The following is a 20202-nucleotide window of genomic DNA, read 5'->3' as shown; positions in this document are numbered from 1 at the left end:
GGGTTCTTGTGCTCCTTGGGGTATGTACAGCAGGGAGGTAGGCAGTTAGTGATTTGCAATAAGGAGCAGATGGTGTCATGGTTTTACGCTGTGTACTTCGAATCTAGCTACCTAATGTCCCCGTCAGTCAAGGACTCAACTGGGCAAGAACACAATACAACAGTGACATTTAGAAAGCTTCACTTTGTTTTTCTTTTTTTTAGAGTCCATTCCCATATCACGGAGACCCTGTCACTAAAGAGATCGCTGAGGAGAAACCTGAAGATACTTTGAATCTCAGTGGATTTGGGGAAGCTCTTGGTTCTTTCTGATGCCAGCCTCTTTTCTTCTTCTTTTTCTTTTTTTTACAAGGTGCCACAACGAACAGTAACATTTTTCTGTTTGTAAAGTGTCTCATAATAGGCATGTTTCACTTGGTTTTTATACTCAGTGTATAAGGTAGGTTGTGTGAAATGGGCTTCATGGTTATTTTTATAGGACACATGCTGATAAGCAAGGTTAAGCTGGTCCAAAGGTGAGGGTCAGAACCAGGGCTGTGGCCTCAACGGGAAGCCATGGTTCATCCCTCTCTCGACCACAGCGAGCAGTCGGCAAGGCAGACAACTTACCCCCTTTCCTTCTTCCGCAGAAAGAAAACTTGGGTAGATCCTCTTCACAGATGGGATAGGAGAAATTCAAAATGGACGATCCTTTAGTGAAGAGAGCTATGTCAAGAAACAGCTCTTTGATGTCCTCTCCTAAAGGGAAAGAGAAGATCGGCTTTACTATTAGCGTGGGTTTCGCTGCGTATCAAAGCATTCAACATTTATAGAAGCATGAACCAAAGGGCCTTTTATTTCCAGAAGCCTGCCCTGTGTGGGAACAGGTTTCTTCCTTCCTTCCTTCCTCTGCCTTTCTTCCTCCCTTTCCCACTTTCTTTCTTCCTTCCTGCCTGCCTGCCTGCCTTCTTTTTCGTAAAACAGCACAGAAGCACAATGACAGCAGCCCTAGGTATGGATGTGGCCCTTCAGCGAGCTTGATCTGTTCAGAGCAAGGTAGGCACTCTGCTGTGCTCCCCTGCCCTGATGCCGTACCCCCTCAAGGTGATGGCTGCAGGCCTGGCTTCTACAACTTCCCAGCTGCATAGTATCACGTGTCTCCCCTGAGAGTGGTGGGGTGGCGTCACCCCCCCCCCCCAGTTTTTAGGTAGGTATTGTATCATATGACACAGGAGGCTTTAGGGCTCTGTCTTTTTCTCCATTCCTCCTTTTTATGTTCCCCCTACTCCTCTTTTCATTCCTCTTTTATTACTCAGCTGCGGCTATAGAATCCAGATATTGGGTAAGGTTCTGGAAATACAAAGATGCACAAGAGTTCTGGGTCCCCAGAGATGTTCCCTCCGTTTCCCTGGAATGATTCTACACGCTAAGTTCTGGTTTTGATAAAACTGCTTTAAAGGGAGATACTCTAGCAGCTATAGCAATAGAATGACTAACTGTAAAGGCACAGCCAAATAAACAGAAACAATCAGAGAGTACCCCAGCTCATGGATTGGGGTGGAAGGAGAGATATTACATAACTTTCCCTTTGTCAAAGGTTTAAGAACTTGCATCAGCTATTTGGGAAATGAAATAAATCAAATGACAAGCCGTACTGCTGGTGGTAAACTTGTTCATTGCCAAGATAACAAAGCAAAAGCCCTCTCTCTCCCACATAGACGTCAAGCCTACATACTGATGTTATCTCTTTTTGTTGTTGGATATACTGATTCCAGGTGCTCATTTCATCAAAACGAATGCTTCAAGTCTTTTCAATGAAAAAACACAGCATTCAGTGAGAGTTCCACTATATATGGATGTTACCCAGAGAGAGAAGTAAAAACGGAGATGGAAATAGACCCGATTCCAGCGGTGGGGGCAGTGGCTTAGCCGGCCACTTAGCTCCTGTCGTTAATGGAAGTAATCGGAATGCGTGGACCAGGAAGAGATTGTGCAACGTTTTATCTCATGTCGATACTCTTTACTTACTCAGAATCATTCCAAATCTAATGTTGAGATTTGACTTTAAATGTTTTGAACACTGGTCAACAGAAAAGCCAAAATCTTGTAATGGATCTGCCAAGAAGAACACAACAGATTAGGCCTGAGTACATTGTATGCTCTGCAAACTTCCATTACAGAGTCACACCAGCGATATCATTTTTTTCTACATGAATCACCAAAATTGATTCAAAAACATATTGTCCCACACTTTTTTTTTCTTTGTATGAATTCATGATGCCATCAGTAATCCTCCCCAATCTCCCCATAGTTGATGTTGGTCAATGCCATGTTCCTATGGCAGACTCTCAATCTGAAATGAGCATAGGTCTTGGTGTGGGGTGGGGGGTTACACCCTTACTTAGGTTTTTTGTCATTGCTTGACTTCTTGCAGTTCCTGAACTTTTGGCTTTGAAATTGCTCATTGATTATTTGAAACGTTTCACTAAGCATTTATTACAGAATCGAAAGAGGGAAATACATGCAGATTTTCAGTTAGGACCTGCCTTTATAATTTTTCCCCATCCTATCTCAGTCAATGTCATAATTTTTTCCCCAAACATTCCATTATATGCAAGGTCTTGTGCTAGATATGATAGAGGGAACCTAGACTGCAAAGATAATATCTTTCATACATACCTTCTGGTCATTCAGAAAGTCCCAGAGGCTCATCTAGGCCTCAGAATAAAGTCAGGAAATGTCCTACTGGCCCCTCCTTCCATACTCCACATCAGGAATCCATCCTCCATTTTTTGAGGTCAGGTTACCCTGCAAATTCCCACCAAGGCTACTTGTTCACATGCTTTCTCTAATGTGTAATGGTCCTATCTTTTTGGCTGTGGTCTAAGTGAAGTCTTGTTCATTCCCATCTTTTTTTTTTTTTTTTTTAATGAGGGTTTCCCTGATCATCCCCCAAATATTTTTTGGCTTCTCTGAATTCTTAAAATAGTTCTGCGTGAAATATTTTTTTCAAGGCGTATGAATGTGGTTTATTCTGTACTCTGCTATTGGGACTCATCCTATATCACTTAACCTAAAAACGAAACTTCTGAAAGGCAGGAGCTGGATTCTTGTTTTGGTTTGGTTTCTGGTTCCTGTTCCTTTATGTTTCTCACTGGGTCTGAGAGAGAACGGATCATAACTGAGTTGTCCTTGTCACTGAGCTACACACTTCATAAGCATTTTCTTTTTTTTTTTTTTTAAGATTTTATTTATTTATTTGAGAGAGAGACAGTGAGAGAGAGCATGAGTGATGAGAAGGTCAGAGGGAGAAGCAGACTCCCCATGGAGCTGGGAGCCCGATGCGGGACTCGATCCCGGGACTCCAGGACCGTGACCTGAGCCGAAGGCAGTTGCTCAACCAACTGAGCCACCCAGGTGCCCTTATAAGCAGTTTCTGCTGAATCCTCCAGACTCCCCAGTGCATAGCACAGAGCCCCTCAGTCAGACGCATGGACAGCACCCCCAGCGTATAGGTAACGAGTGGATAAAGGAGCCATGTGTCCCTCAGCTCGAAATCTAGCCTTCCGAGTTCCACTGTGCAAAGTCGGGGCTCTCCGCATTCACTCTTCTCCTTTGCCATCTGCCAGCAGAGGTACCAGAGGGAGACTGAGGCTGAGCCGGGGAAGCAAGCTGCTCCTTCTTCCACACTTGCTGGTCCTTGAGGGTGTCACCTGGAGATGGCCTGTCACCCTGGCAGTGGCCATTGGTTCCAGTGTCCTGCTTTCTTCTGCACCTTCCCAGAATCAGCAGAGGCTCAGCTGCATGGGCTCCTAAGCTTCTCTTATGGCAGTTTCGGCTGCAGACCCTTTCCCCCCATCCCCAGCAGTCTGTGCTCCAACTCCACAGGGACCTTCTTTGAAGCCTCCAAGTTCTGATAACTCCAACGTCTGCCCTCTGTTCTCCCAAATGTCAGCGTGGTCACTGCTTCCTCCCTGTCCAGTTACAATAACTGACATGGTCTGTATTTTCCCCATGAGACCCAGACTCCTATGACAAATGACAATCTTGAGAGATAGCTATGATTGTCCTCCTTTCACAAATGGAAAAAATAGAGACTCAGAGAGGTTTTTATTAAGTTACCCGGGTCCCAGGACTATAAGCGGGGTAGAGTCAAGATTCGAACCCAGGCTTAAAGAACAAACAAAAAATGACAGCCCTGGATGGTGTACAAGTATTCGCGAAGTGGAGCTTCCAAGCTGTATGTTAATGATTTAATTTGTAAGATGGCCTGGAATATTTTGTGCATGGGCATATGGCATGTGATAATTCTGTTTTATAACTGGTTTTAATTTCAGCTTAGCTATGAGCTCACATTTGTCAGTGATGGTGTTCCAGACAGTTTTATCATTCACATTGCTGACCTGGAAGATATGTAATTGTCTGTGGTATCTGCCATGGAAATGATCGCTAGGCTATTCTGCCTTGCAAATCTAATCTATGGTGCTGTTTCGCTTGAGCAAACTGTCTTGGATCTGGCCGTTCATTCTCCTGGGGAAAGGCCATTTTCTCTTAGGTTCATTTTCCTTCTCCATCAGCCCGTTTGTGCCGTCCTGGGCTTCTCTTGGCTTGGGGAAAGGGAGCAGGAATTATGGAGACAATTGTCCCTACTACACAGTTGGCACTCAGTATCAAAAAAGAGAGGCCAAAGGACAGATGTTCAGGAACGTGTATCCTCAGAATTGTGAATCAAATCAAACTGCTGTCTAAGGACAGATGTGAGGGTCTACATATGTATCCCTCAGCTGACAGGCAGTTACAGAATTTCACGGTGTGTTTATGGACATTTTAAAAGTATAGATGGAAAGGATAAACTTAAGGGCAGGAGAAGGAAGTAAAACATCTCCTTGGTACTGCAAAAATACTGTTGGGAAAATAATCTTAATAGGGAACAAAGTCACAGAGAAAACAGTAGGTTGTTTCTCTCTGAGGATGCATATGTATCTAAAAACATTAAGGCCGTTGCTTCAAAAATGCTTTGGGGCTTGGTAATCTTTCTTAGCAGTTATATTTATTCTATATTTGAGATCGAATTTTATATCTGAGATTGAATATGCAGTTTGCAGCTGTCTTGGGGGAAGTGACATCATTTCCTCCTGTCCCCTAGTCCCAGCCTCACAGACGCACGTCCTTCCCCGTGGTAATATGTATTTTCACTCAGAATCCGTATTGCGTTGTATTTTCCTTAGACCTTCGCCGTTCCTCTACTAGACACTGGAAGGCAGCTCCCAGCCTCAGGGCCTAGCACACTGTCTGAAGATTATGCTGGGTTCCAAGTGATTGTTTGCTGAATGAGTGATAAAGGTTATACATGTAGTAAACTTGTGCAGAACTTGAAGGCGGGTTTCCTCAACCTTGGCACTACTGACATTTTGGATCAGATAATCCTTCTTTGTGGGGTTATAGGATGTTAACAGCATCTTTGGCCTCTACCCAGCACCCCCCCCAATCCAGTTGTGACAACCAAAGGTATCTCCAGACACTGTCAAATGTCCCCTGGAGGACAAACACCTCTGGTGGAGAACCACTGCTTTCAAGAATTGCTTTCTCAGTTACCAGACAAGTGCCTCAGACTCATGTACCAAAACAAAAGATGGTGGGTTGCATTTTTTAAGTAGTCCTTCTTATGTAATATGAGAACTACCAGGTGGGGCGGAGGGCAGGAGGGGGGACTCCCTTGGACACTTGCCTCAAGTAATTTTTAATACATATAAATTGGATTATCTGAACTTGGATCTTCTGAAGGAATGAAATTGGAAAGTTAATGAGAGTTGGTGTTCCTGGGCTGTGAGGGCAGAGATAAATGTTTCCTCTAGACACTTCATTGTATAACAGCAAATGAGCTGAGCAAAGAGGCCAAAAGCTTCGTCATGCAATATACAATCTTTCCATTTTAAGTATTTTTCCCTTAGCCTCTGTGCGATGTCCCCCCCGCCCCCGGCCCCGTGTGTTCCGTGGACATCTATGGCTTCTGACCAAGGGAGGATAGTGGTTGCAGTGAGTGAGCCCAGCATGCTCCCAAACTGTCCCCACTGTCTCTGGCCTCTGGGGCGCATGTGTGTGGAAGACAGGCTCCTCTAAACAGCTGAGAGGAAATTGGGGAAGAGCAGCCAGCTGTGTCTGCCTTACATATTAAGGGCAGTGACAGTCCAAGGCATCTGGGGGCTATTTTCGTGCTCATTCATAGGGTAGAAGAGATTCAGATAAACAGGTGGGCTAAGTGTGGGCAGGATCTTAACAAATCTCAGCTCCAGAACCATTTTTGTCCCTTATTCTCTGCTGGTGGGCTCTGCTCTCTTGGTCTGGACGGAGCTGGCCAGTTGTCCAGGAGAGGACAAACTTGCCTTGACGGTTTCTAACCAGTTCTGGGCCTCAGCTAGAACCAGCAAATAGGACACCGAACCCAAGGGCACAGGCTCTGGATATGCAATTCCTCACTGGAGGGCAGTGGGCACATAAGGCTGATGGGTCTGGGAGGGGGCGGAGGCGGAGGGCGGTGCCCCTGCTGGGTTCCCTGCTGGTGTGTTCTTGGGCTTGGGCTGCTGAGACCTGGGGTCTATGGGCAGCACCTGGCAGGCACCCTGCAGCCTGTTTGCTGGGTGGTTGGAGAGTTATAGGAGGGACAACTCTCATGCTACTGTTTTTCATAGCTCATGGGTCTGCTTAAGGGCTTTTCTTTTTTAACCTTATATTTTGAATAATTATATTCTCATGGAAAATTCAGAAAAGTACAGAGAGATTTCACCTACCCTTCACTCTGCTTTCCCTCACTGTAACATCTTACATATAATATAGTACAATGTCAAAAGCAAGACACTGATGTTGGTCCGATGAACTGAGCATATTCAGATTGTACCAGGTTTTATATACATTTGTGTGTGTGTGTGTGTGTGTGTGTGTGTGTGCACATGTGTATAGGCATGCAGGGGCATGTGCATGCCTTTACAATTTGATTGCTTACACTTTACAATCTGTTGTTGCCCTGAAGCAGAACAGATGCTCCTTAAGCCCCACCTCCACTGGCCCTCCACATCTCTGCCAAATCCATCCCTGGGCTTGTCCATGTTCTTCCTGCTGCAGGAAGGCAATGGCTCTCTCTCTTTCTCTACCTCTCTCCCTCTCTCTCCCTTGTGTGACTATGGGTGGGTGTGGGCTGACAAGTCTGAAACCTGCAGGGCAGGCCAGCATGCTAGAAACTCAGGCTGCATTTCTAACAGTCTTGCAACTGAGTTGCTTTTTATGGAAACTCTAGTATTTTCTCTGAAGGCCTTTAGCTGATTGGAGGAGTCCCATGCACATTATGAAGGATCACCAGCTTTAATCAAAGTTTATGGACTGCGAATGTTAATCACACCCATGTAATGCCTTCACAGAAACATCTTGACCAAACAGATGGGCACCAGAGCCTAGCCAAGTTGATGCATAGAATTCATCACCACAGGGTGCATTTTGTGCTATATTGCTGGAACCCCCAGGAGCCCTTCCAACTGGGCGTTCACAAGCCTACTTGCTCTTATATGGTCCACAGTTAACTTGGGAATCAAATGTCTCTGAGTGCTTCCAAATGTTCTGGGATGGATATACGGAGGCCCCCACCAATGGCAGGCACTATGCTGAGTGCTTGGGCTATGGAGATTTGAAGAAGCCCTCTGAATTTTCAGGAGTATACAAACAGAGATGTTCTGGCCCATGGAATCACAAAGAGTGAGCCAGTAACTGTGCTTGGGTGTCATTGATGATTGTAGAGGGAAAAGGTGATATGATCTAATCTGTATTTTCCTTACGTGCAATAATTTCTCTCCCTTCTATCCAAACCCTGACCTCTATGGGAACTGTTATTGCATTCCACCAGCTCTTTCTCTTTTTTCTTTCCTATGAATTTATGATCTATACTGATTATTTAGCAGGTAACATGGGCAACATTGTGTAGTTACTCAAAGCTTTATGTGATAATGCCTTGCCTCCTTAAACAGTGTCAGATCCCTGGGGCCAGGACCTTGCTATTATTATATGTTATTATATCATATTCTATTCTTTTATAGTTTGATTACAACTCCCTTCTCATCATATCTAACACACACCTCCAATGGCAGGTGCTAACTCAGTGTTTTCTGGATTAGTGGCTCTGGCTTTCTGAAAACATGTTTACCTCTATCTGCAGTGTAAAAACCAATCAGGCCAATTTCCTGTAGATGTCTTCAAAGAGATTTAGACCTCTCATAGGAAAACTTTGATTGCCTTCTCTTTTGGTCTTCTGCACCTTCACAGTCCAGCTCAACCACCCCACCCCAGGATTCCAGTGGGGGTTCACTCCCCTGTCTTTCCCCCTGTCTCCCATGGCACCCGTGTATAGCTCCATCATTGTGACTGTGGCAATGATCACTAGTCTGTTTCCTTAGGTTACACCAGGGCATAAGCTGTGAGTGGTTAGGAACTATGCTGTGTTTATGCACCATCCGCTAACCAGCATCTAGTCTAGGGGCCACGCTCCAATATATCAGATGGTTGGATACGTAGATGGAAAAGAGAGAAGGTCAGATAGCTTGACACAGAAGGTCAGATGAGCTTTCACTTCCAGCTTTGGTGGGAGCTGGCAGTTATTGGAGAAGTCTGAGTTGTGAGGCCAGTGGTATCAATCTCTTTCCCTGCCAACACCAGGAAGGCTCTCTTGGAAGGGGCTAGTGCATTGACGTTGTCGTCATCATCATGGAAATTTTGCTGTGGCACTTAGGATGGATTTTCTGAGTGTGGTTGAAAATCTAGGGCCCGGTCAAATAGTGGCAGATACTCCTTAGTCATTTTTCGGAAATCTTTTCCCAAAATAACAAACAGAACTTCCTTTTCCCTTAAATTGGATGATTATCAATTCTGCAAGTTTCTATTTCATTTACCACACACACCCACTTTTACCCGGATCTGAAAGTCCCTTTTCTTGCATGGCCATCTTTTGATTGGGGTGTCTTATTTGTTTGTGTGATTCCCAGGACAGCTTTCAAGGGTCACTGAATCCCTAAAAAGAGGATGGTATGTCAGGCTCCATGTGTAAATGAGATGTCTTTGCTGGAAATTCATTACCATGGCAACATGAAATTAACTTTCTTCTTCTGTCCTTGATGGCACTGTGGTGTCTTCCTCTTGCCCCTTCCCTCAGACTCCTTCCCTGCCTTTGAAGATAAAGTGTTGACTTACAACGTGGTGAAGGTAATCTAGCTATGTTGCTCTGTTATTTCCTGATCTCCTCTAGTCTCTGCCTTTCAAATCCTGTTACTATAGGACTGCACAGGGGAGGCCTCCTGATGGGACAGGGTTTCAAGTAACAGCAGCTCCACCCTGATTCCCCTGTCTTTGGTAGCATTTCCTTGGGAAGTGACCCACATGCCGAAGTCAGATCTATCTATGACTTTATTCTCGTTTTATCTTGGGCATGCAGATGGTGGATTCAAACTGCTTCAACATGGCTCTTGATATCAAACATAACAAAAATGGAAGGAACACCGTCACCTTGGAATGCCACCTGTTTGTAATATATGAGGCCAAGAACTACAACACCCTGCAGCTGCCTGGTAACATTGATGAATGCGTTCTTGGGTTGCTTCTAACTGGGAAACACATGGACTCCATGGGAATTCATTATTGACAAAAAAAAAAAAAAAAAAGTGTGGGAACATGGGCTGCCCCCTTGACATCTGAGTCACAGTCCCCTGGAATGACCTGAAGTTGGCTTCTGTCAGATTAGGAGGCCACGGTTTTTGAGCCATAACAGAAATGTTAAAGACCATAAAGAGAGAAATGGTAATGAAGCTGAGCTTCGATCCAAAAGACCTAGACAAATGTCTCACCCAAAATAATGACCCATTGGAGGCTGTTCTGCTTGACCTTTTGCATCTTAGGAGTAGATCAACAATGAATTCTAAATGCGCAGATTCATCCTGTGTTATCCAGGATGCCCCACAGTGCAGAATCTTACAATGAGGATGAGAGGAACTTGAACTTGTCTCCTAGCTGGCAGAGAGTGCATCTTAGTGGCTCGAGAACAGGAATTCCTACTCAGCTTCTCATTCATTTGACTGCATACCTGACATGGTCGGAGGAGCCCCTGACCTTGGAGGCATAAAGCAAATCAGAAAATGCTTCTGGAATAAATGAAACAAGATGGCATCGGGAGGGAGACAAACCATAAATGACTCTTAATCTCACAAAACAAACTGAGGGTTGCTGGGGGGAGGGGTGTTGGGAGAAGGGGGTTGGGGTTATGGACATTGGGGAGGGTATGTGCTTTGGTGAGTGCTGTGAAGTGTGTAAACCTGGCAATTCACAGACCTGTACCCCTGGGGATAAAAATACATTATATGTTTATAAAAAATAAAAATTAAAAAAAATTAAAAAAGAAAAGAAAATGCTTCTGCTCTCATCTGGATGATAAAACTTCCAGCATCTAATTATAATCCTACAAGATCAAAGACACTGAATATAAGATACATTTATGCTCTTAATCTCTTATTTTAAGGTCAAAGTATAGTCAACATTTTGCAGTCTTCTGTGTGCAAGGCACATCTCCCATGGACACACTCCAAACTACCTTACCCAGTCCCTCTTCATTGAAAACTCAGTCTTCCCGATAGTGTTGCCATTCATTCTTTCAAGAGCATTTATTAACTGTTTAATACCTGCCAGACACTGCTAGCTGCTGTGGGACCGGGGTGGGGTAGAAGCCTTTAGACTAGGCCGGTTTACCCAGGGCCCTACTGCTGATTGACTAGTGTCCAAATTAGCAGGGTTTCCTGAAAATCTGGAAGCATCCAAGGAACTTGCCTGTTCTGTTTGGTATGGATAATTATTTAACTTTCTGTTACTAATCTGGAGCCAACCCATACGGAATAGAAAACTGGAGAAAAGTTAGATCGTTCTGTTTCTTTTGTTTTTAATGGAAAATAAGACCTCCAAACATGCATCTCCTGCATCTCAACTATAATTCAAGGGTAAGGATTTGCCAGCAGATAAACCTCTTCTCTGGGCAGGATCCTCTGGAAGGCTTCACGCTTCTTGGCTTAGGAATGTCAGGAACCATGGCAGTGTTTGCTGACACGGAGGCACAACCAGGATACACCCATCACATTTCATGTCTGCATTTCCTGCAAATATGTCTGTTTTCTGACGGGGGACGAGAACCAGGCCATGATGCACAGGTGGTTTCCTAAGTGTGTGGCTATGAAGATGAACTCTGGGACTGTTCTTTAAATGCTGGGCGTGCTGAAAAGCAATTCTCTCCTGCTTCTGAAAGCCGTGAACTAGGTTCAGTTTAAAAGGAAAAGCTAAGGAGTATGTCCTTGGCTGCTGGTGTTATGGAATACGAAGCATGAGTGAGTAGGGGTCGGTAAACGGGCTGAGAGGTAATATCTGACACCAGCCCATCTTTGCTCATTTATAGAACTGGATTCGAAGCCAAAGAACCAGGTGGTTCTAAGATATATATGAATCATTGACTCTGTCCCCTGTCTTGTGGGTGACCAGGACATCAGGTATTAATATCCCCATTTTGTGATTGAAGAGGCTGAGATCTAGGGCAGCGAAATGACTGATTTCAGCCTCTAGACTCAGCCTGCTGTGGCTCTGCCCCTAGACTGCTGTATGCAAGAGACAAATAGCAAGGGAGGTCAACCGAATGAGAGAAGGAAACAGAGCTTTGGACAGAGGCAAAATGAGTTCAAACACATGCACCAAGACTGTATTCCTCTTATGTCTCAGGGTGATCACAAGGAGGGACAAGGCAAGCTGGCCCAGCTCCCCAGTTTTGCTAGGCTTGCTGGCTAGGCTCGCCTGTGAGGACCGTTGGCTAGGATTGCGTAGATCACTCACTCTGCAAAGCCATTTCTCATCATAAAGGACACTGGTAAAGCACAAATGAAAAAGCAGGGGTGTTAGAAGGTTTTTGCAGGAATCAAGAAAAATAATTCATGAAGCATCTGCATTATGGATATTCAATCACGGGGCAAAGAAAGGATTGATTCTGTGGAAGGGCAGCATAGACTCTACTTCTTGTGGCCATACAAAATGAAACCAACTTCTTTTTAAAATTTTCTTTTTCACGTTAAGAACACTCTAGGATTAAAATAATTTAGTAAAGTTCAATAGATTATTTCTTAAATAAAACCTGGATGTCAGCTAGGGGCTCTCAGTCCTTGAGATATAAATAGAATCGCGTTGAACATAACCAGTGTGGGGGGATGTTCTTCAGCACTGATTCTCAAACTTTGCCACATACTGGGGTCCCCTGGGGAGTTCAGTCAAGATACCGATACCTGGCTCCCATCCTAGACATTCTGGATACTACTTGGGCATCGCGATTCTTAAATACTTCTATTGTCTAGCCTCGTTTAGAAAACCACTGCCATAAGCCACACCAAGTAGTGTACTCATTCCCTGAGCTTAGGATCACATTGGGTGGGCTTCTAGATCTACCAGGGATCATTCCAGGCTAAAAGTTTAATCCCTTCATGAATTTCCCAAGAAATGTCCTCACAAACCTTCTCACAAATCTTATAGATTTTATTGAGATTGCTGGGGTAGGGGGAGGGGGAGGGTTCACTCTATTCCTGGCTCCTTCCCCCACCTCTAGCTTCTTTCTCTGGAGAAACAATGAAATATTTTCTCATTGTCTCAGTACTGAGGACTTGGACGCACACCAGGCACCCCAGGGCCTTAGCAGCTACCCCACTGACTTGTAAAGGAATCTTGCAAGAAAGGCAGGGCTCCTACTTAGTTAGAATTCTTGGAACAGCCCCTGAGAGATTTTTTTCTGTTTTATTTCAGGAACATTGACTCAATGCCAAACACTTACCCAGGCATGAAAAGGTTTGAGATACGGGCTCAGGGACCAAGAGGATAGAGCTAAAAAGGTAGATACTGAGGGCTGTTGGGGGAAGAGGGAGCATAAGGTGGAGGGTACGTGAGGGGAAGTGGGAGGTGTGGGCTGGGAGCAGCCTGGCCATGAGGACAGGTGGGAAGCCTGCACGGGCTCACTCAGACCTCTGTGCTGAGACAGGAGCAGTCCCTTGGGGTAGGGAACCAAGTGATCCCTGAAGTTAAAAACCAAAAACCAGCTTGTGATTGTACATTAAAGGTTTTAATTAAGGAGGAGATTAAGAGATCAGCTGTGTCTTTTGTGGCCTAATTGGATTTACTTTCCTCTGCCCTCTGTGTCCATAAAGGTGACCAAGGTCTGCAGTTAGTCTCAGGAGCATTGTTGGGTGTCATTCTTGGCAAAGTGTGTCATATTGTGTATGTTTGATGTCTACCCATAAACCTCCATGACCTTTGGGGATGGAATGTCAACTTGCCCATCTACTTTGTACTGAGCATTTTTTTTTCTTCTTTGGCGGCTACCTGTGTTCCAGGACATAGGCTTAAATACAGGCTACACAGAAAGAACAATTTCTTCATTTTCAGAAGAGAGGTAGGGTTTAAGCTATAAACTCTACAGACAAGATCACTGTAAGAATTTGAGAATGAAAAAAAAAAAAAAAAAACCAAACCAAAACAACAACAACATACAGTCTCTTTCCTATTTCGAAATTCTCCACTCTGATAACCTCTTGTTCTTCTGATTATGCTATGTAATACTTACTGGATAATTGTGGGTTGGGCGACTCAGGAAATGTTGACAAACAACCAGACAGACAGCGGGAAGTAAGGGAGTAACGTGATTTTGGAAACGATTCACCTGCTCATTTACCTCCTCCAGTGTTTGGCTAACACATTTCCCTTTTAATAAGTCTCCATCTCAATTTGTCTTCTCCTAATACAAGGGGCCATAAAGATCATGTTTTCCCCGCTCCCCCCAGCAACCCTCAGTTTGTTTTGTAAGATTAAGAGTCACTTATGGGGGGGAGCGGGGTTGGGAGAAGGGGGGTGGGGTTGTGGACATTGGGGAGGGTATGTGCTTTGGTGAGTGCTGTGAAGTGTGTAAACCTGGTGATTCACAGACCTGTACCCCTGGGGATAAAAATATATGTTTATAAAAAATAAAAAATTAAAAAACACAAACAAAAACAAAACAAAACAAAAACAAAACAAAAAAAGATCATGTTTTCCCCACATTCTCAGTATTCGGACTGGGGCGTAAATGTTCCTCCAGTGCGGCTGTGTTTGGGACATAAATTTGAAGCCAGAGCAGCTAGTGGAACCTGCTAACAATAGGACTTTTCCATTTTTGGTGGATGCCCAGAAAATGGGGTAAAGATGTTACTTCAACAGGGGAGACAAGAAGCCAAATACTGCTTGTTTATTGATCCAATCACAAACATGTTCGGAGCTCCCACCACGGACTGAGCACCGTGTAAGGTGTGAGGATAGACAGGCAGGTTTGTTTTAGGCATAACCCCTGACGTTTTGGAACACAGAGCGTAGAAGGACAAAGGAACGGTAAAAGACAGTCTCCACACTGCGTAGCTACAAGGCACGGTGAGGAACAACGGAGGTGTGTGTAATCCCGTGTGGGTGGTCATGGATAACCAGTCACAGTCTACAGGGGAGGGTCCCTGGGGGTCACCCTTGTAGCTCTGACCATAGGCAGGGGCTGTTTGAAACACTATATGTGTATTAGCTCAAATCCTTGCAAAAGTCGTACGAGGCTTATCATCTCTATGTTTGAGTCCCGAGAACTGAGGCAAGGGGGGTTTAAAGAAAGTGGACAGGGTCATCTGAACCTCTGGAAGGGGCTGGAGTACGAACCCAGGCAGACCGTCTGTCTCCAGGAACTCTTTGCCAGGAAACTCGGGGCAGAAACAGCATACACAGAAACTCTGAAGAAACTCTGAAGTCCCAGAGAGCTTGTAATTGCTGGGAACGTCAACAAAGCCCTTTGTGTTATCAAGTCCGTTCTGCATTTGTAAGGTTCACCTTGAATATTATAAATGCAGCCAGTTCAGGGCACCTGGTGGCTCAGTCCATTGAACATCTGACTCTTGGTTTAGGCTCAGGTCATGATCCCCGGGTTGTGGGATCGAGTGCCATGTCAGGTTTTCCTCACTCTGCGTGGAGTCTTCTTGTCCCATTCCCTCTGCTTTTCCCCCAACTCCCCCACTCTCTGTCTCTCTCTTAAATAAATACATAAATTCTTTAAAATAGGGCAGCCAGTTCAAGTTCTTCAAAGACTTGAGGTCACAAGTGGGTGGTTTGTGTTTGAACATACACAGACCCTAAAGATCCTAGAGTCACCTCTGGAAGGATCCTGGAAAGTCCGGAAGACTTCATTTTCTTTCTTTTGTTGTTTAGAATGGTACCAGAAAGATCGATTTCTGCCTTCTTCCTGTGTATTTCCCAAGAAGCAGCCAATCTTGATGGAGCACCAGTTTCTGTGGGGTTAAGAAGAACCTCTGTAGGTTCTTCTGTCTGTCTTCAGTCTGTGGGAGTGCCTGGGTGGCTCAGTGGGTTAAGCCTCTGCCTTCAGCTCAGGTCATGATCTCAGGATCCTGAATTCGAGCCCCGCATCAGGTTCAGCGGGGGGCCTTCTTCACCTGCTCTCTCTCTGCCTGCTTCTCTGCCTACTTGTGATCTCTGTCTGTCAAATAAATAAATAAAATCTTAAAAGAAGAAGAAGAAGAAGAAGAAGAAGAAGAAGAAGAAGAAGAAGAAGGAGAAGGAGAAGGAGAAGGAGAAGGAGAAGGAGAAGGAGAAGGAGAAGGAGAAGGAGAAGAAGAAGAAGGGCCTCTGCCATCAGTCCCTGGCCTGTGTCTTGCTGGTGAGCTCTGAGTTCTCACATTTTGTCTGGCTCCGCTGAACATCTGACTGTCGTGGGGGAATTGCACGACTGTATTGCTGATGTGCAGGTGCACACACCACCTTACCCTTTGTAGCTCTTAAATACCCCTCCCTGCCCCCCCCACATGCACATACTCTATAAAAACAAAAACTCCAGCCTTGTCTCACTTTGGCCTTCTAGGCAAACCATCTGAGGGGACTCTTAGTAGGAGCACTAGGAGTAGCTACTTCTACTCAGAATTTAAGTCAAGGTGACAGCTAGCCATCACCCCACCTCACCGAGTTCCCTTTCCTCACCTGTAGAAGGAGCTACTTAGCACCACGTTAAGCTTCACACTTCCTTCTGGTGCCTGTCTCTCAGATGTCCTGGAGGCAGGGGCTGTGGAGCCCACACTGTGGGGCTCAGCGCCTGTACCGTCGACAAAACCCCCGAAAGTGAGATGCGGGGCCTTGGGCTCAAAAAGGCCAGGCCTTTTTTTTAAAACTTTTTTTTTTTTTTTTTTTTTGCAATAATGATAGAGTTACAAGAAGTTGCAAAAAAAGAGTACAGAGGGGTCCTGTGTATCCTTGACCTGCCGCCACTCATGGTGACTTCTTACACAACTGGATCTCAGAGCCAAGGCCTCAGCCCGGGTACCATCTACAGACCACTTGCAGATTTAAACAGTTTTTACACGCATGCGTGTGTGTGTGTCTGTGCACACACGTGCATGCGTGGTTCTATGTAATTGTATCACCTATAAACACCACCACAGTCAAAAAGCAGACACAAAGGATCTTTCTAGTGCTCCCTTTGATAATTATCCCCTTCCCTACCCCTAGCAACCACTGATCTGTTCTCCATCAATATAATTTGTCATCTTGAGAATGTTCTATAAACGGATCTTCCTTTTGAGATAGGATTCTTTTTTTTTTTTCATTTGGTGTAATGTCCTTGAGATCATTCAGGTGGTGGTGTGTATCAATAGCTCATTCGTGTTGGTTGCTGAGCGGTATTCTGCTGTATGGATGGATCATGGTTTGTTTAACTATTCACCTGCTGAAGGACATTTGGCCCGTTTAAGGCAATCACAAATAAAGCCCTTGTGATCTTTCACATACAGGTTTTATGAACTATGTTGTTTCCATTTCTCTGGGATAAATGCCCAGCCCCGGGATGGCTGTGTCCTATGGTAAATGTATGTTTAGTTTTCTAAGAAAGAACCCTCCCTGTTTTCCAGAGTGGCTATACATTTTACACTCTCTCCAGCCATGTAGGCAGGTCCTCTTAAAGAAAAATTCTTGATGGAGAAGCGTGTTCCCTGGAGAAAAATCACAGGAGGAGCTCATCGTGCTGGGCAGGGGTCACGTAACTTCTGCACCTGCTCAGCCTTGGGGATTGGGACGAGACTCCCTCTGTGACATGAGAAGAATGTTCCCAGGAATGATTCAAACACTAGGAGCCGTGATGTGCACAGGCAGCCATGGCTGATTATTGCTGATGCTCATACTGGGTGGGTAGGCTTGGATGACTGTGGCAGGGAGCTCCTTCCTTAGCCACCAGACTTCCTTCCCAATGCTGCCCGCAGGGCTTGGGAGGTGATCTTGGCCACACTCCATCATACGGAGGCCTGCAGAGCAAGTGTTAATTCTTGAGATTTGTTTCCCTAATGCTTTCTGGTATGAGATCAACTTGATGTATTTTTCATCCCCCTCGGGTACTGCTCTCCCCACGCATGGTAATGAATTGTCTATGCTGCCTCCAATCCCCCATCAGACTCACAAGAGGAAAAAAAATAAATTTACACTTTTCCTAGGAAGCAAGCCTATTGACAGAGCTGACGTGTTGTCTCAGTCTGTCGGGTGGGTATGACAAAATACCACAGATCGGGGGCTTCAACAAAAGACATTGATTTCTCACAGTTCTGTAGGTTGGATGTTCAAGGTGTGGGCTGATGTGGTTTGTGGTGAGGGCCCTCTTCCTGGGGTAGAGATGGCCTCCTTCTCAAAGTGTGTTTGTGTAGCAGAGAGAGAGTGAGCTTGCTCTGGTCTCTTCCTCTTCTAAAGACCCTAGTCTCTGCCTTCGTCTCAGGTCATGATCCTGGGGTCCTAGGATCAAGCCCCGCATCGGGCTCTCTGCTCAGCAGGGAGCCTGCTTCCCTTCCTTTCTCTCTGCCTGGCTCTCTGCCTACTTGTGATCTCTGTCTGTCAAATAAATAAATAAAATCTTAAAAAAAAAAAGACCCTAGTTCTAGCATGGGGCCCCTCGCATGACCTCATCCAATGCTAATCACCTCCTAACACCATTGTGGTTTAGGGCTTCAACACATGAATTTTGAGGGGATACAAACATTCAGTCTATAACATGTGTTAAGATCCTCCTCATCACTGTTAGCAAGTTGACCAAGGGGCCATTCAGGGGCCCTGTCTCTAGATGTGACCACCCTGATATAGAATGAAGAGCAGGGCACCCTCATAGAGAGGCCTTTGAAGGAAGAGGAAGTGTTCAAGGACAATCACCGACTCCTTTTTTATTAGAGAATAAGAGGTACAGAATCTCCAGGGCATGCATTAATACTTCCTAAAGGTACCATGGAGATTTCCTGAAATGGTGAGGTGGGTACCAGAGTTTCTGCCATAGGGTCTTGTACTGAAATCAGGGAAGCAGAATTCCACATTCTCCAAACCAGTTCACCATGTCTTCCTGTTTCCCCCACATTGTGAGACGGAGACAGAATAGGTTTTCTGGATGTCCCAGATCTGCAATAGATCTCTCCCTGTTGGGGAGGAGGGAGATGTTTCTATGGGAAACTTCTCGTTAGCACTCTGCCACTTGTGTGATAGACCACCCTGGAAATAAGACCCCATAGCATGAATAACATAGGACTACAAGCTAGAGGTCAATGCCAGAGGAGAAAGGGACCCGCTGCCTTTGGCTTGGCAGCCCATCTACCAGCAAAATAAACCCCTAAGCAAAGAAAGGGCTCATTTCTCTGCTTCCCAAATCAACACAAGCCTACTACTTCCCTCCTGATTAGAAGATTAAAAATACTGCTGCTAAAAATAACAAAAAAAAAAAAATTATACTGGAAGATAGCAAACTGACAGGAAAAATAAGACGGGAAACCTGATTTCAAATTGATAAATGAGAATAGCGCACATGCCGAATGCCCACGGCCTTCCTGCTTCCCCCTCCCCCCGCCCACACTCAGGTTAAATGAAGCACATGTTAACCGCAGCGAAGTTTTACGTAGACCCCTGACTCAGCTCTTCACCTGTCTCTTTCACGTCATGGCTGTAACCATGTGGATATTGTTCAGCCTTTTCTTGCCATCTGTTCATGTGTTTTCAGAACATAACATTTAAAAAACTGTTGTTGTGTGGAAACATCACTAGACAAGGCTGGTGAACCTAGAGCAATTCCAAATTTTTGGAATTTGTTCGGGCTTAAACCTGGGAGAAGTGGAAAGAAAAGTCCTGGGCTGGGAAACCTTTTCTGATACAAAGAGATATAAATAATAAGTGCTGCCAACAGTGTGTAATCATAAAAAATTGGAAGCAACCGAAATATTAATCAAAAGGAGAATGGATACAATTGTAGTCAATACGACTAATTATCTACGCGGCAGCTATGAAAATGAATTCACCAAAGCTACCCGCGCTAGCTATCGCCAGGAATTCTGTCAGACATTGGTCCCCAAAGAAATTGTTCAGGCAACTCTCTTATCAATTCCAATAATTTTAAATTAGGTTTTTTTCTGCATGGCCAGTCTTATTGCATGTGTATAATAACATTTTTGTTCCCTCCTTTTAAGTCCTTAAATATTTTATTTTTCTTGTCTTACTGATTAGAAGGCTGGCTGGGGCCTTCAGTGCAGGACTGGATAGGAGTGAGGCTGGTGGGCAGGCTTATCTCCTCCTTGCTTTTAAAGGAAATAGTTCCTTTGATGGCTGCATAGTATTCCATTGTGTATATATACCACATCTTCTTGATCCATTCATCTGTTGATGGACATCTAGGTTCTTTCCATAGTTTGGCTATTGTGGACATTGCTGCTATAAACATTCGGGTGCATGTGCCCCTTTGGATCACTACATTTGTATCTTTAGGGTAAATATCCAATAGTGCAATTGCTGGGTCATAGGGCAGTTCTATTTTCAACATTTTGAGGAACCTCCATGCTGTTTTCCAGAGTGGCTGCACCAGCTTGCATTCCCACCAACAGTGTAGGAGGGTTCCCCTTTCTCCGCATCCTCGCCAGCATCTGTCATTTCCTGACTTGTTGATTTTAGCCATTCTGACTGGTGTGAGGTGATATCTCATTGTGGTTTTGATTTGTATTTCCCTGATGCCGAGTGATATGGAGCACTTTTTCATGTGTCTGTTGGCCATCTGGATGTCTTCTTTGCAGAAATGTCTGTTCATGTCCTCTGCCCATTTCTTGAT

At 44.8% G+C, this 20202-nt stretch overlaps 1 protein-coding gene across 1 annotated transcript in view; it reads right to left on the bottom strand.

The window, feature by feature from the left end:
• The window catches only part of LY86 (lymphocyte antigen 86), a 65794-nt gene that overhangs the window by 23551 nt on the left and 22041 nt on the right, over nucleotides 1-20202 (bottom strand). Inside the window, exons 2-3 of the mRNA XM_059179183.1 lie at nucleotides 2007-2093; nucleotides 609-737 (exon numbers count right to left, since the gene is read on the bottom strand). Of these exons, the coding sequence (XP_059035166.1) occupies nucleotides 609-737; nucleotides 2007-2093 (216 nt within the window). The remainder of the gene's footprint in view (nucleotides 1-608; nucleotides 738-2006; nucleotides 2094-20202) is intronic.

This window comes from Mustela lutreola, chromosome 6 (assembly GCF_030435805.1).
Source record: "Mustela lutreola isolate mMusLut2 chromosome 6, mMusLut2.pri, whole genome shotgun sequence".
NCBI lineage: Eukaryota > Metazoa > Chordata > Mammalia > Carnivora > Mustelidae > Mustela > Mustela lutreola.
Note: the sequence above shows the minus strand (reverse complement) of the source record. Positions and strands in the feature narration are given on the sequence as shown.